Source organism: Hyalella azteca, unplaced genomic scaffold (assembly GCF_000764305.2).
Source record: "Hyalella azteca isolate HAZT.00-mixed unplaced genomic scaffold, Hazt_2.0.2 contig11506, whole genome shotgun sequence".
NCBI classification, from domain to species: Eukaryota; Metazoa; Arthropoda; class Malacostraca; order Amphipoda; family Hyalellidae; genus Hyalella; species Hyalella azteca.
The window spans coordinates 173,169-189,760 of record NW_025941501.1 but is presented as its reverse complement, the minus strand read 5'-3'; the positions used below and the strand labels follow the sequence as shown (position 1 = coordinate 189,760).

Below are 16,592 nucleotides of genomic sequence, written 5' to 3'. Positions count from 1 at the left end.
GACATCAGTGCCGGGGGAACGTCAAAACTCCCCAAGAAGAAGTCAAGACTTCTTCTTCTTGCGGCTACCACTACATAAATAAAGAATAATATCCACTTAAAACGACGCACGCTTCACGGGCAATCAGAAATAATTTTCAGGTGCGGGCGATAAATGATGGTACGATAGTTTAGTTTAGTGGCCAAATGTTTTACTAGCGCTTCAGCTACGGGTATTTAGCTGTCTCGTACCGAAAGTCAAGATAAACATCACCAAAGAGGTGGAAGATCTCAGTTATCGAACGTTTTTTAAATCAAAAAATTGTTCATCACCCACAAGGGGCGGAAGGTCTCAATTGTCCAGCCCGCTGAAGCTGGCTCGAAAGAAGCAGCGTTGACATCTCAAAGAGACGAAGTGACAAGGAGGGACAGGTGAAAAGCAACAGAAACGAAGACAGTCGAACAAGAGGTCGCTTACATGGTACGTCGGCCGCCCGCACGAGAAAGACAGAGAAGGGAAATTTAAGGTAACCTACCTAAATAATAACTTAACCGTACAACAGAGACCTGCAGTCAGACACCGCGAGCTCAGCGGTGGGGCGCTCAAGAACAATCTCCCTAGGAGCGCGAAATCCCATAGGACTTCTGACGAGCACAGACACCCGTCAGAAGTCCCCCCTGAGGAGGATGGTACGAGAAACTAATGCAATGATAATAAAGTGAACACAGCAATTTTTAGCATTTATTTGTCTTGCTTCTCGTTAGGAAGGAGGCGAAGTTTTGGGTCTGCTGAGCAGTTCAACACACTTCGAGTGGTTTGCAGCTGAAGCAAGGTCGAGAGCTGAAAACAGAATTAGATTTTCACTGCTGCATAGTATAAACAAAGATGAATAACATCAATCACCAAATTTTTTCCATCAAACCAGGCCATGATCTAATCGTGTTAGACTGGACATTAAATATAGCATGAAAAAACCTTGAAAAGTGATACCTCAGATTTTTAGATGTAAACCCTTGCTTGAAATGTCCCATTTTACTGTTGAAACTCTGGTCAAATCAAACTCTCAAATAAAATCCTGATATTAAATAAAATTCAGATTTGGAGTTGAGCGCCGTCATTAAAAAACCCATCATATCATATGTAACTAAGAGAGAAATTGCTGAGCTATAAAACAGAGGGAATCAGATAAAGCATTTAGTAAAATAATGATAGTAGGACCTAGAATGACGAAAAAAGTTCAATACTTGAATTTCCAGACAATTCGAGTGCGAGTCCAGAATATTTATTTTGATACACACCGTTGTGTCAACCTCATACATAAGCCATTTTATTTGTTTGTAGTCCGAGGGCTTAGTTTGAATGAATTACTTCATCATTTATTTTTGTCAATCTAGAGCTACTTTATCCCATATTAAAGCACTGAAAATGGAAACACTATGAACTCTTATAGTACTGCTTTGAGACTCGGACAATAGGAGTAAATCCTGGAATGGCGACCGAGTAACAGACACTTTCAGGCGGAATGTGAAGTACGTCGCTGACACTAATGAAGTATGAAACAGACACGGCATTAAATAGTAACCATAAATTCAGTATTTCAAATACTATTTGCTAAGGGGATGTTTTTCCTCATCACATTGACTAAGGAAATGAGTGAAAAAATATTATTATTTAATAATGGATACTCAATAGTATTGGCTACACAATGTTATTAGATAATACTACTGAGAAATCAAATCAAACGATTTTATCAATTAAAATAAAAAATTCAGCAAAATAATGCAGTGTTGGGTCCATTACCTGAGCGGCCGTTGTGGTCCAGCGTGTCGGCGGGACAGCCTGCACAGCTGATGAGCCACTGCAGCACATGGCTGTGTCCGGCCCTCGCTGCGCTGTGCACGCAGTTCTGACCTGTACAGTTAAGCAGTGGTCATTCAACTTGACGGTCTTAATTAGCAAGAACTTTCTAGAAATTTTTCCTTCTTATCTTTTTCGGGTTTTACTCAACCAGATTATAATATTAACTCGTTTATATTACTGTTAATTATTAGTTTTAATCACTAAAATCTGTAGATTCTTTTGTATGGACTCAAAATTAGGTGGATATTTTTTCAATAGAATAAAATTAAATCAAGATATGGCAGATTTCGCAAGTCTGTATTGAAAAATAATGTGAATTTTACTGTTAGATTATGATAAATTCACAAAAAATCCGCAACTATTCAATTCTTGCCAGGAGCTTGTTTTCCATGAAGAGGTAAGGACGCACCTATTATATCGCAGTGCTGAGGGTCGAGGAGCAACTCCTGCACTAAAAACTTGACCGTCTCCAGCTGGCCAGTTTCTGAGGCTATCTGATCAGTAAATATTGTCACTCAGAAAATACAGGGATATTTTAAAAACATATAAGAAAAATAAATCAAATTTGTCTGAGAAAATTAGGTAATCCCAAAAAATCCACTACCTAGTTACTCTCGCACGAGACCAAATACAAATTTAATATGCAGAACATTGCTAGATCTACAAATAAGAAGATGGCATTACGGATAAATTATTAAAATTTACAAGCTTAACTGAAGTCGAGAAAATAATGCAGTGACATGATGACTTCGTAAATAGACTTGGTGTCATAAATCTGTCACGCTTATACATACCATGCATACATAACACACGAGCATAACCCAAATATGACGCAACACTTAATTTTTCACACATTTCTTTTTATATATACCTCCCAACAGACTATATTTCGCTGTTGAAGTTCCTCGCAACATTGATAATAGAAGAATGGTTCCCAAAGAAAATTTCAGAGCCACATTCTGGCCTGAACTTCACTTTCAATAAACTCAGAGCGCAATAATTACTCATGATTCAAGAGGCCGTACTATCAAAACGAACTTGAGCACATGTAGCGGTAAATTTGTTGTCTGTGATTGGTAGCTTTAGATAGAAAATCCGACAGTGATCGTCTGACTGAGTAACGAATTCCTAAGTAGTATTTTAAACAGTACGACCCGAGTTCCGCCATGAGCAAACCTGAAGAGCAGATCGTCCTCGGGCGTCAGTGAGACGCACGTCCGTGTCAGGCCAGAGGGAGATGAGGGCACGCGCGGTGCCCACGTGACCGCCACACGCGGCGTCCATGAACGGTGACAAGCCACACTGGTCCTTACGGTTGCTGTTAAGGCAGCAGGAACAGTGCTCTCTGAGTGCCTCCAACACATCCGTGCGACCGTGCAGGGCTGGGTAAAGTAAGAAGATAAAGAAATTTCATATGAAGTTGAACTGAATCAATGAACAAGATAAGAGGTTTATAAAATCTTAAAATTCCTCAATCCAAAAATAAAGAGATGTTCATCTGGCAGCAGTAAAATGAATTGGGTAGTGATAAACTTATAAGTTGAGTGTTAATAATGCTGTCCATCTTAGTGTTCTACTTCAGCATTTAATTGTTCATTTTACTGGGTACCTTGCAGCTTTGCTCCTTCACTTTTCAATCACGCGCTTAAATTAGAGCCACAATCTTCATTATGTTTAGGTATTCGTCAATCTGGAAGATTAAATACAGTAACACTGGTATTATGGGATCAAATTTTGTTCAAACCTGCATAAGTAAACACATGGCAGAAATCCCTTCCGCAATATTTTATGCCGTGACACCTTGAATATTGACAAGAAAGTAGGTCAGAATGACTCACATGATCTCACCAGCGGTGTGGAGGGCAGTCCTGCCATTCTTGCTGGAAATGCAGCAGCAGTGCTCCAAGGACAGCAGCAGCAGCTGAAGCACATCAACGCTGCCACTCCGACAGCAAATGTGTGCTGCACTCCAACCATCCTAACAAATTAAAATACACATATAAATATAAAAAATATTAATCAGTTCACAGGAAGTGTTATGTAGCAATACCAATTAGCAACACCAAGGAGGTTCATTTTCTATCTCAGCTGTTATAATTCCAAATGACAGCAGACATAATAACAGCAAATGACAGCAGACAAAAGTACGTTTATTCATTACTTGGAGAGAACTGCTAAGCACTGAAATTGATGCATGTGACTGAAATTTGACATTATGTAAATCAAGTTACAATATACTAAAATTTATGAAAATTTTGATGTAAATTCTTACCTTATTTAGTAGGGCTAAATTACTACCAGCTGCAATGAGTTCTTTGACAATACAAAGTGACTCTGTAGAGGGTTTAGACGCTGCCATCATGAGTGGTGTCCACTCAGCTCGGTTCAAAGAATCAACATTGGACCCTGGGAAATACAGATTACATCATTTCTGCTGTTTTCTTTGAAAGTAGGCAAAAATTTCAATATACAAGCAGAAATCAAGATACCATTCTAAGCATTCTTTATTTATCATAAAACAATTTCCTTTTTTAAAAGTTGTTTTCCAATTATTCCAATTTCAACAGGTTTACACGATTTGATAAGACTATTATTCTTCCCTAGTTCAAGCTCTAAAAAATTCAACTGTAAATTCTATTTCAAATTGTAATGCTAAATATTATAATTCCAAAATTTAGCAGCAAATCAGAGAATGAGCATTCAAAATTGAAGCACCAGAACAAAAAAAAATATTTGCTTTCTCCAGCAGTTGAATAAGTCTAAACAAGAGTGATAGTTTACAAGTCAGTAAAATTCTTCATCAGCCTTTTCCATGGTGAAGGAATAAGGCTTTCAGTTGTGTACATAAAAAAACATTCATTCAAAAAACATTTCTGGTAAAACTGAACAAGCATAAATAAAAAATATAGTAATCAACATGAATAAAATGACATGATGAAGGGCATCAATAAAGAATTACATAAGGCCATAGACATTAGTCATCAAAAACTCAAATAGTGCCTTCAGTACTGGTAAGTAAATATATCAGTTCAATGACTATTACAAAATAGCTGGCATATTGAATAATCTCAGCTTGGACTCTTGTGTCCAACTCATAAGATCAGCCTGAGTCTCAACTGACAAGCCCCCAAGTTGCTTCAGCTGAATAGTATCAAATGGCAATGTCATGGACTTTGTCAGATAAGCAACCGTAGTGCAAATGTGAAATGCAAGAAAGCTAGGAAATGTTCTGAGTAACATCCTATAAAAAAGCTAGCAGCACTTGAAAGATAGTAAAACAAATTACTAAAGTTTTATTTCTTGCCATGCATAATATCAAACCAGAAAAGGTTAATTTCCCTAATACTATCATTATAAGTAGCCACAGACTAAATGAAATTGTATGTTAAACAGACATGTTAGTGTATTAATTTAGCATGCATGCTACACTGAAATGGTTTACAATTTGAAACACAAACAAAAAGGTTAATATGTCAGCTTCATACCAGCAAGGATTAAAATCTTGACAGCTGCCAAGTTGCCACATTGAGCAGCCTCATGAAGAGGTCTCTTTCCATCAGTGTTGCGCTGCTCTAAACAAACTCCTGCTCCTTGGTCCAAGAGGTATCTACAATACAAGAACATTATTATCTACTTTGCTATTGATTAATTTATTGGTTAATGTTGAGAAAATAATAAAGTAACCAATATTTTAGGTAATTAATTTTCATACACACCACCCTAATTGCCAAACAGACAATTGAATGAGATTGGTGTAATGCTAATCTTTTGCTTAAAATAAAGGAGTGGTAAATAGCATATCATTTAGAACAAAATATCTAATTAAATTACTCGGCAGTTAAATATACAATCAGTAAAAGATTGAAACATCAAGAATCCATGAGACTGTTTTGCTAATAAGTATTATAAATTATAAACCAAATAATAAACAAAAGTATCCTAAATTTTTATCCAAAAGGTAGGATGAATTTATAATTTCAATCCAGTATCTAAATCTACACTACACAGCTCATCATTCATTGCACGTACCGAATAATGTCTGCTGAGCATAAATATTTTGAAGCCAAATGAAGAGCTGTGTCCTGAGAAGATTTTTGTACAATAGAGGGCCATATTATAGGTTGACCTTGAGCCAATAAGATGTTTTCCAGTGCATGGAGATCATGTTTTTTCAGTGCAGCAAATATTTCCTGAGAACACAATAATGTTTCTTTTAATAATCATAGACATATTCAGCATAATAAACTTGTACTATATCTTGTCATCATTTTCTTAGCATTTTAATAGCTTAAAAAATCTTGAAAATAAACTGAAATATGTCAGAAACTAATGTCAAACATATTCATTTATGAATACTTCAAGAGAATAGTTTTAAATTAGCTTAATTTCACCCTCATAGAGATGTGAAAATTCAGACAATGGGTATTTAGCTATCAAACTTCAATGGTTATTATTACAATGGTATTTAGCTTCAAACTTCAACAATCATCCTCAATCAATAACACAAAAATTCAATTATCTTCAGTCAAAAGTACTAATAGTACTTTTATAAGCAATAAATTTTTCTAAGTTAAGGAAAAATGAATTATTTTGAGATTAAATTCATTATATGGCACAGTACCTATATGAGTTTGCAGCTGAAAAAGTTAAATCACCTCAATGGAAATTTTTCACAAAGTTGGCAAATTGACAGTTGACACACTAGTGGCTTCAAAAATATATTTAGTTCCAACTTCTAATTGTAGCATTACCATACCATTTCTAACCTATATTGTATATGGACTCAACTTATGCCTGTTCATTGATCACTTTTCCCAAATTACCCTTCACCATTGAAGGGTAATTTGGAACTTCAAGTTGAACTTCTGTTCAGGACTTCATCAGTTCATAGACTGTCAGTCACTATAATCACATGTGGCATGGGGCATGGTTAGTCAATATTGGGCAGCCCGGCAGAATTCCTAGAAAAAATCAAGGGGAAAAAAATCACTCCACTGCCCTTTCAAAAATTGCAGGTCTACATTTTTCTCTATTTTTAATTAAAAAATTAATCCAGGGCAGGCATGGAATATTTCTACCTTCTGAGCTGTGACTAAAGTCAGGAGCTTTCTTGCCATTTTTGAAGCCAAAAATTCCAGCTTGATAAATTACCTGCTATCTACTTATTAACAAATGTTCAAGATTATAACTATACATATATATACCTATATAATAATTCCATTTGCAAAATTATAACCCAATTTTTTAGATTGGCAGCTCAAGTACCATCATGAATATTCCTGATCAGCATTTAGTCCACCTCTTAAGTTCTCAACAGCAGTAAAATTTTCTTATAGAACACAAACACAAATTAATGCATTTCTACAAACCTCTCGTAAGAAGAGGACAAAATAAGGAAGGGCGATTCAAGAATAATTAGAATATACCTATCTTGTTTGCCGCTTTGAGTTTGACTCTGAACTACGTAAAGGGTACAAGTAAACAGTGAGAAACGAAAAATTAACATAATGTGCTAAATTTTACCTTGGCCATTGAACAAAATTCATTTCCTGTCTAGGTTATTACACAAGCTTTTCCAATTGCTAAAACTTCATACCACATTCACTTTATGGTAACTTGATTTGCTCAACAGTTAACAGAACGTAAAAGGAAGGCTCCTGCAAGCACGGGCACTGACGGCAGTAGATCCACTTGTGACAATCAAGTCCCAGTTCCCATGAACAAATGGAATAAATAGGCACAGAGAGAAAGTATTTAAAAAACACAAAAAATACAATGCAGCATTTCCAATGATATGACCATAAGCATTGAAATGGGCCGGCAGAGAGAGTGAGAGCAGCCCAAAAGTGAGAAAAGTGGTACAGGATGTGCACAACCATGTCTTAAAGATGTGGTATTTTTTATCCTGACATGTCGAACTCAATGTTTCAGTTCAATGCTTTACAAGTAATTTAAAAAGGTCCCTTCATTTTACTGTCTTCATTCTTCACGGTTTAGACTCTAGACTCTAGAGGGTTCCATGTGGATAATGATAGTTGTTTTAGAAGTGCTTGAGGACCTCCTTTACCATCTCCTCTTGCAAGAAAATCCAGAGTTGCTGATTCCAAACAGAAGATGAACAGTTCAAGACATTTCAGGCAATGCTCATGAAGAAGTGCATCAGAATATGGAATGTGAAAGTGTGGCATCTACATGTAATTAACAATCGTGTAATAATAATTCATTTTAGAACCAAATTTAAAAATGCAATTTATTGCTAGTCTCACAAGTGTTTGCTAATTTATAAGTGATAAACTGTCACAACAGTTTATTCCTAATGTCACAACAATGAATGCAGCATTTAGTTTACTTTGTTCCAACCTTCTGTGTTTATGTACTTTGCTCTACAACCTCTCATTAGAATTAAGAGTGAAGCCCTGTTCACATGACACATGCTCAATCTAATCAACAGTCTTGCATCTGAAGTGCTAGCAAGTAGCAACTGAGGCCACTAAAAGAGTCAGTCTTGCACGTCATGCCAGGTTTGACCAACAAGACGGAGTGTGTGGACTGTGGACACTCAATGTTTGAACTCTTGCATGACAGGTGGGCGGAGTTTGAGGTTTGACAAACCTGGTAAAGACAGATGCGCAAGACCTTTGGGCTTTGGGTTCATGCAGGGCTGGAAAAGTCCTATTTCTTTCTGAAATATTGCAGCTCTAATATCATATAATTTCAGTAGCCCGTAGGTATGAAATCTCATGGCTCTAATGTCATGTATTTTATTGCGGTTTGTACTCCGCAAACATGTCGTTTCATAAAACTGTCCACTTTCGCAATCCGCAATACTTTGATTATCCAGCCAAAATATCCTGCACAACATAATAACAAGTCAACTGTCAATCTAAAATGTTTCCTTAAAGATTGCGTACCTAGTTGCGGTCCAGGTCTCATACAGTGGCAATAGTCGTTGGAATTTCAATGACTTTCGCTGAAGTTATCGACCAATTTTGTTACTTTACGACTTTTGAGCTAAAATAATAGGTCATTTATCTTTTTCAATGACTGTCAACTAATGGGACTCTTCCACAATAAACTTATGACGACTGCCAACAAGCGACTTAGCGAGACCCGACAAGATACAACTGCGGTACTGACTAAAACCCAGACCCCAACAGCGCATTACGAGAGATGTGTATAAGAGACAGGTATATCGCACTGGATATAAATTTGTCGCACTGGACATAAATATATCACACTGGACATAAATTTATCGCACTAGATATAAAAATATCGCACTGGACATAAATCTATTGCACTGTTTAAAACAATCACAACAATCTCTCAAATCTTCGTTAAGAAATGTTCAAGTAATAAGTAATTTCGGCACTAAACGATGACTAGCGCGAGCGCTGTTAGCTCAGCTGAAATCGTTCCTAACGCTCACATTACAGACGCAAGACCTGCCGTGACTCCAACACTGTAGCAAATACCTCAATAAATGTCGCGTATGAGGGCTCACAGCGACAATAGCGGCTTATTGTAGCGTGTTTGNCCATAATATTCTTCCTATAAAAACAGTTATTCACTATTTGGTAGAGCCATGTCAACTGTCAAATTTGACACATTTTTCGATGATCTCACCACGTGGCATGCATTGTCTCTCTTTGGATCTCAATATTTTCCCGCTAGATGGCCAAGACCTAGTGTTTTTGCTGTATTTCGACACGCAAATGTATGACGTCACCATTTTAACCATGAATGAACGCATGGAACTAAAACAAAGCTTAATATAAAGGAAAAACTAGAGAAGTGACGGAATTACCTACGATGTCGGAATATACCGCGTTTACCCTACGTCATAGTGGCAAAGCAGAGAGTTTTTTAGACTCTTCCTCAAGTTCATTTTTGAATCCTATAAGTAGACCAAAAAAGTATCTTGGATACCAGAATAATCATACATAAGAAATCTGTTGAAATCTTGAGTAAATGAGGAAATTAAAAATGAACTGATTCTAAAAAATCACTGGTTTGCCACTATGCCCTACGTGTACAAGTTTCATTGAGCTAAGGTCATCATAGTGGCAAAGCAGAGAGTTTTTTACCTAGACTCTTCCTCAAGTTCATTTTTGGGTCCTATAAGTAGACCAGTAAAGTATCATGGATACCAGCAGTATCATACATAAGAAATTGGTTTAAATCTTGGGTAAATGAGGAAATTAAAAATGAACTGATTCTAAAAAATCTCTGGTTTGTCACTATGAAGGTCATTACTTTGGGAGATATTAATTGCTCACTGAATTTAGATATTTACAGTGAGACCGGCAGAATTTACGGTCTCAAATTCTTTTGAGACGTTTGTAACACGCGCATATTCCATTGATGATATTCAACTCACTAGAAAAATGTATACAAGTATCATTATGTTGCAAGTCAGATCACACACTTTAATATTAATCAATGGGAAATTTGTTTATACAATTTATCATATCTCATATCTGAAGTTTGGATAATCATATCTGAAGTTTGGATATAATTTTTGGTTGCCTTGGATGACAGGTCACGAGTCTAATGATCAGCCATATAACTTGAGAACGCAGCGGTCGTCGGAAAGAAATTCTATAATCTTCATGTGCTTTACAGTGGCAAGAACAATTCAACAAGAGAGCACTGGCCTATGCGGCATTGATTGCCAAATGCAAACAAGTTGATGCTACAGCAAACAAAGACTTAGTAACGAAGAAAATAAAATCTTTATCGAAAAGAATGGCTTTGATATAGCAGTTGGTGAAATTATAGCAACAATATGAACTTTGAAGAACTTAGTTGACCTACGTATATTGCGGGTGAAAGACTGAGTAGGATTGTGAAATAACAAGAAGCATCGTCGACCTTGTTTCGTGAGCACACAAAACTGCACAATGCTTTCACAACGGCTGTTTTAGCCCAACCAGTGTGGCCTTCTGGCGCAAGGCACTACTGGGAAATGTTTTTTTTTCATAAAGTTCTGTATAGAGTTCGCTGCAGTTCCAGCAGTGTGATCTGCTGAGACATCCACAATTAACACTAACTATTCAACACTGAAGATAGAATCACGATCAATCCGAGTAGCATTGGAAAAAGGAATTCAACTTATCCCGTCTACTCCAAAATGGGAAAAATTGAATTCCTTACATTTATGTACAGTTCATTCTTCACATCACAATACCGTAATGATGTCACTTGTTAGCTTGAATCGCAAATTCAATAAAGACTTGAAAGAAAAGAAAATTCTACAAATATTCATACTATTTTATAGATAACTTTTTGGAGTCCAGCTCCATCGTCAGTTCGAAAATTAAGTAAAACAGATAAATCAGTAATTAGTACAGTCAAGGGAAATTGTAAATAGATAGGTTTTGCCGTTTAGGTTTTTTTGTAATCTTGACTGTAGTCACTGTACTAATTACTGATTTAACCGTGTTCTAGAATTTTCGAACTGACGATGGAACTGGACTCCGAAACGTTTTCTATAAAGATGATATAAATTTCTGTGGTTTTCTTTGCTTAAAAGTTTTCATCACAGTACCATTAACAGAAGAGAGAATTATTGGGGAAACTAATTGAAGAGGCAGCATATGTACAACAACAGGTACAAAGAGATCGGTCCGAGTCTCCAAAATTAGCAAGAAATCACAGATATATCTTTAGTTTTAGCCGCTTCACTTCATTTGGTTCACATTTCATTTGCTTAGCTGGGCATTTGAATCTAATTCTGCAAATCTTTGTTTGGTGTTTAGGACTATCGATTGAGTATGAGCACGAATGTTACAATGAAGATTGCTAGTAGCCTTTTCTATACATTCTAATGTAACTTCCGTTGATATTTAGCGATGAATTCATACAAATTCACCTTATTCAGCATGAATTCTACCTAATTGCAACACGTTTTCATGCTTGGTGTTGAAACTCAGAAAACGAGAGATTTATTAAATTTTATATTCTCAAGTTACGCAAAAGGGGCCATTGAAAATTAACTCGAATCTATGCACGTAAATGTAAATTATGTACATGGCTAATGAAGAGGGTGAATATCAATACATAATGTACAAGTTAAAAGTCTAAATAAATCAGTAAATGCAGAAATAAGGCGATGTTCAAAATAATAACGTTATGCAATATTCGATAAACAGAAAGCGCATTGAAGTATACGATTCTTAATGAAAAGTATGGATGAAATTGTTGACTTCAAAACAAGGAACCAATTACATTCTATCGGGCAATTGCACTTAAAACGTGTTTTCAAAAAATGTTCAGCAACATAAATTGTTTCAGTACATGAATAGTTCTTTAGTAGCCATAAATGCGTTTCTCTTGATATGCTAGGACTTCTTCACCTGAATTTCTTCGTACGCGTCGACCGATGGGCTCCAGATCAGCATAACACTGAGGAAAGACTTTATCTACAATCCTTCTAGCCTCTTCAATGCCCACATGCCTAACGGACTCCACACTCCACGCAGCTTTGGTCTTCACACATTCCTGAATAATGGGTACAAATATCAATGAAATCATATGGAACAGAAAAAAATTCATTAGGACAAAAATAGGAAAATTTATTGAGACAAACTTGAAGGATGGTATGAAAATATCAAATATATCTTCGTATTGAATACGACTAATACCTACATTGGGTAACAGCTTTTATTTAACAAATAGAAAGCTTTAATGACATTCAAGAGGCAAAGCATTTGTTTATTAGGCATACCATTTACAGACAGGCAAGGAACAAATTTCTCCACCTAACTACAGTAGAAATCATGATCCTATGATTGTGACTACAATCATTTTTAAGATTTCATACCCTGCAAAAATAATTATTATTTCTCACTGTGAGGCTCATTACCTGATGAGTTTTGGCAATCCTGAAAGGTGAAGCATCACTCTGCGCAATTGCTGACATGAAGGAGCAGTGGGTTAAGTTGGCTGCTCTAATTTCTGTGCATGCCAAGTGTTCTATGTTCTTGAAATCCAGTTTGTGCTTACAGTAGTCAAACATGTGTATCATCTCGTGGGTTAAAACTCCAGCAACAAGTCCTTCCAGTTTACACATGTTCTGGCATACCACAATCTGAAGCCAAGGAAGTTGATTAATGGAGATTCAATGAAATGAAAAGATTAAGCGAGAAAAAATTAATGGGAAATTCAATTGAATATTTAAGGGAGGAATTGATACCACAAAAAGCAAGAAAACTAGCCGAAATGAAAGTTAAGCATTTTTTGAGACAGAACTTGTTGATGCCCAACACCTTGTCACAACAGGCTAATAGCAGCAAAAATAATTAACGGATTTAACATGTTCCAATAAACAAATTTTCACATGTGCACAATAGTTATTTGATTGATTTTACCTGGTTACTCTCAACATCATAGCCACCAGTGACTGAGGTATCACACACTTCACAAGCAATGTGTCTCTGGATGTCAACAGGACTGGAAAATTTCAGAACAAGTTATTTAGTACATAGCCCAAGTCCTTATTTTAGTTATTGAAATTAAAGCTCATATTTTGGACTGGCATGTTATATAGATGCTTTTAGACACAACTTGAATTTTTCTATAAAATTTAATGTTCTAAAAAATGTTTGTTAAAAATGTACAATAACAATTTTACAGAAGTACTTTTTACCCATGTACACTATTACATATTAATCCATACCTATCTTAAATTAAGCATATTTAGTGTAATAATTCATGCATATTTATACAACACAGAATTTGTTGAATCAAATTTTCACTCACCAGCCAGAAGATTTCAGGGCAGACATCATTATTTTAACAAGAGGATCTAGTGAAGAAAGAACAATTAATGAGTTTGAGGTAAATGTAAAAGGCCTAAACATAGAACAATGAATTTTTTTAATATTACTGAGATAGCATTGATAGGTAGAATAGTCATTCAATACATATAAATTACATACCTATTAAGTATCAAACAAGGTACCTGAAGTTGTGAATTTATCAACTTATCTAAATAATGTATAAGTGTTGGTCAACATTGCATGTCATATAGTAGTTTAAGTACAGTAGATGCTTGTACATCATGATCAAATAAATTTACTTACATTTCTCAATTGCTCTTAGGACTTTCCGCTCACACTTGGCTCTATCAAAATTTTCACGTCCATGACCTTTTAGTATCTGGGTGAAAGTTGGAGTGAAACGTGCCCCTTTTCTCTCTGGATACATGTCGTACCCAAAACTGAAAGCATTGTTGAAATATAGTATTATTGATGAGTTTGATAAAAATTACAATTTAGAATAGGTTTCAACCCATAATATCTATATTAGATTTACTGCTATAAGATTATATTTTCTGCCACTATAGAACTAAAAAAATAAATAACAATTCTGATGAGAAAAATTTTAATCTCTTTTATGGTTTCACATAACAATTTGGCTTAAAAATTTAGGACATTTAGTAACAGTTTTGATTTTATAAATTAATATCAAAATTATATATATTTGGAGAGTAAGATTTGAGAGGTGCTCCTGATAGCAAAGGTGGGAGGTCTTCTAAATATTTCAAATGTATTTGGAGAACTTTATGTAATGATACTTTGATAGGGATAAAATTTGCTTGCGGCATTTCATCTTAAGGGTGAAAATATTATTTTAGGTTCTTAGCAGTTATCAGCAAAGGAACAATTCAGTTGAAAGAACAATTTTTTGTTTTTCAAATTCTAAATTTTATGAGATCAAGCATGCAAGGATGTCTCTTTCAATGACTTAGCTGCTGAAAATAAGAGGAGAGTTCATACCTTGAGAAACAATTCTGGTTAAGGAACACTTTAGAAATACTTGAAAATGGTTTAGATCATATTTATAAGAGCTTGGGTTAAAGTTGAGAGCAAATCAGTATCATTGTTGTCAAGGAGAATCAAGAATTATTTGCAACGGTCTCAAGTTTCACTTTAAATAACTTAAATCCTTATGTTTATAAAAAATGAGTCAATAATTACAGAAGATAATACAAGAAATCTGGATTATTTTTTAAAATGGAATAAATCACTACCTATATCCATATCATCTTCCACTCCCTGCAGCTATAATTGGGATATCCCTGGCTTCAAAACAAGATATTTTTAGAAAATAGACAATTCAGGAATGTACAAAATAAATCCAAAATTAATAACCATGGTAGCTACTCAAAATCAACAATCAATATTATAACAAATTAAGTAAAACATATTTGATCATTTTTAAGTCATTTGTCTCAGAAATAACTTGTGTGAAAAAATATCAATAATTGAATTAAAAATATACAGCAGGCAGAAATTTGTAATTCTTGGTCAGAGTACATATTAAATCACTAGATTACATTTTTATACTTGAATAGGTATTTGTATATATATATATAATATACTTTAAATTTATAATACATACTCTTGAGGTTTGCATGCATCTTGCTTATCTTCTTCAGATGATTTACTCCAACTTTCAGCATTTAGATTGGTGACTTTCTCATCTTTGGGAGCAGATGAAGATGGTTCATTTGGAATAGTTGAGTGGTTTTCTGCCAAGGCCTCAGCTGACTGATAAGGTTCATCTAACATTTTGAAAATAATAAGGATGATCTGTAATCTGAAATGCTGGAAAAAAATTCCATTATGTCAGTAAAAATTTGTATATTAATATATTTTCTAATTTTCTATCGATACATAAAATTAGGGCTTATAAAATGCTGATTGATGAATATTTGGATAGGCAATATTGAACAATTCTTTCAATGTTATACATTGGGGAACTTAATAGCAATTAATTGATTAACCATAAACTGAACTGACAGTGATACTGACCAAAGCAAGGCTCTCAATTTCCCCATTTTTCTCTCTATCCCTGCATTTCAACTCAACTACCAAAGCTTCCACATGTATTGCTTGAATTAAGCTTTCATAGTGCAGTTTGAAAATTCCACAAATAAAATGAATGAATGAAATGTTTGAAAATCCCACAGTCCCACAACATTATTGTCCTCAGAGCCCCAAGGGAGAAAGCCATCTTGTTTATGTCATTTGGAAACAACTCAAGTAAATAAGAAACTTTGAATCCTAAAATTTACTGGCTACTTTCAAGAATGTATATAATTCAGATATGTGCTTTCTCTGCAATTACAGCTGATTTTCCCTGTTGTGCCAAAGTCCTGCCCACCCAAAGTCCAGCAACATGACTTATGTGTGTGTTGTTTGGCAATTATTGCTGCATAAGAGATTTGTTCATGCAGCTCTACAACTGCATGGGATTTTGTTGAAGCTGTAGCCACAGCAACTGTGGGTACATGATGAAAATTTGAATCTTGTCGAAACAAATAGACTCACTGAAGTCAGGTTTTGAGTCATTGAATGCCAAAAAAATATTAAAACTTAATGTTTCTGCATGTATTTCAAAGCTTTAAAATTGAATTACTTCAGAGTATCTCTCCTATCATACATACTCATTAAATAAATTTTATTTCAGTTAGAAATATGACTAAAAAAATTGGTCAGTCCAGGCGTTCTGACCGAAAAGTCACTTTGCAAACGCAAAGTCACTTGACATTGATTGCTAATTTTGCTTACTAGATTTGTGTTCATGCTACTTTGATATAAGTGAAATTCATCACCTGAAATCAGAATTTTCAAGTAAAACATATAATGACGTCATAGGAATTCTTCATGACGATTCTGTCTTAACAACATTTTTGGTAAAAAGTTTTCTATGAACGTAAGCTAGGAGAAAAAAGAAAAATTTTTACA

The 16,592-nt window shown here is 35.1% G+C and overlaps 2 protein-coding genes across 2 annotated transcripts; both read right to left on the bottom strand.

The window, feature by feature from the left end:
• Positions 1-706: 706 nt before the first annotated feature.
• On the bottom strand, positions 707-8,538 carry LOC108674776 (ankyrin repeat domain-containing protein 16). The gene is made up of 9 exons (XM_018162747.2): positions 7,363-8,538; positions 5,869-6,029; positions 5,325-5,446; positions 4,112-4,245; positions 3,688-3,817; positions 3,016-3,221; positions 2,249-2,333; positions 1,780-1,890; positions 707-819 (listed from the first exon to the last, which is right to left on the bottom strand). Exons 1-9 carry the CDS (start codon positions 7,369-7,371, stop codon positions 740-742), a joined length of 1,038 nt encoding a protein of 345 aa, XP_018018236.1. The 5' UTR covers positions 7,372-8,538; the 3' UTR covers positions 707-739.
• Positions 8,539-11,772: 3,234 nt separating this feature from the next.
• LOC108674763 (mitochondrial inner membrane protease ATP23 homolog) lies at positions 11,773-15,451 on the bottom strand. Its single transcript, XM_018162733.2, has 6 exons — positions 15,244-15,451; positions 13,923-14,059; positions 13,600-13,645; positions 13,209-13,290; positions 12,704-12,928; positions 11,773-12,339 (listed from the first exon to the last, which is right to left on the bottom strand). The coding sequence occupies exons 1-6, from the start codon at positions 15,411-15,413 to the stop codon at positions 12,148-12,150; spliced, it is 852 nt and encodes a 283-aa protein (XP_018018222.1). The 5' UTR covers positions 15,414-15,451; the 3' UTR covers positions 11,773-12,147.
• Between the last annotated feature and the right edge of the window lie 1,141 nt (positions 15,452-16,592).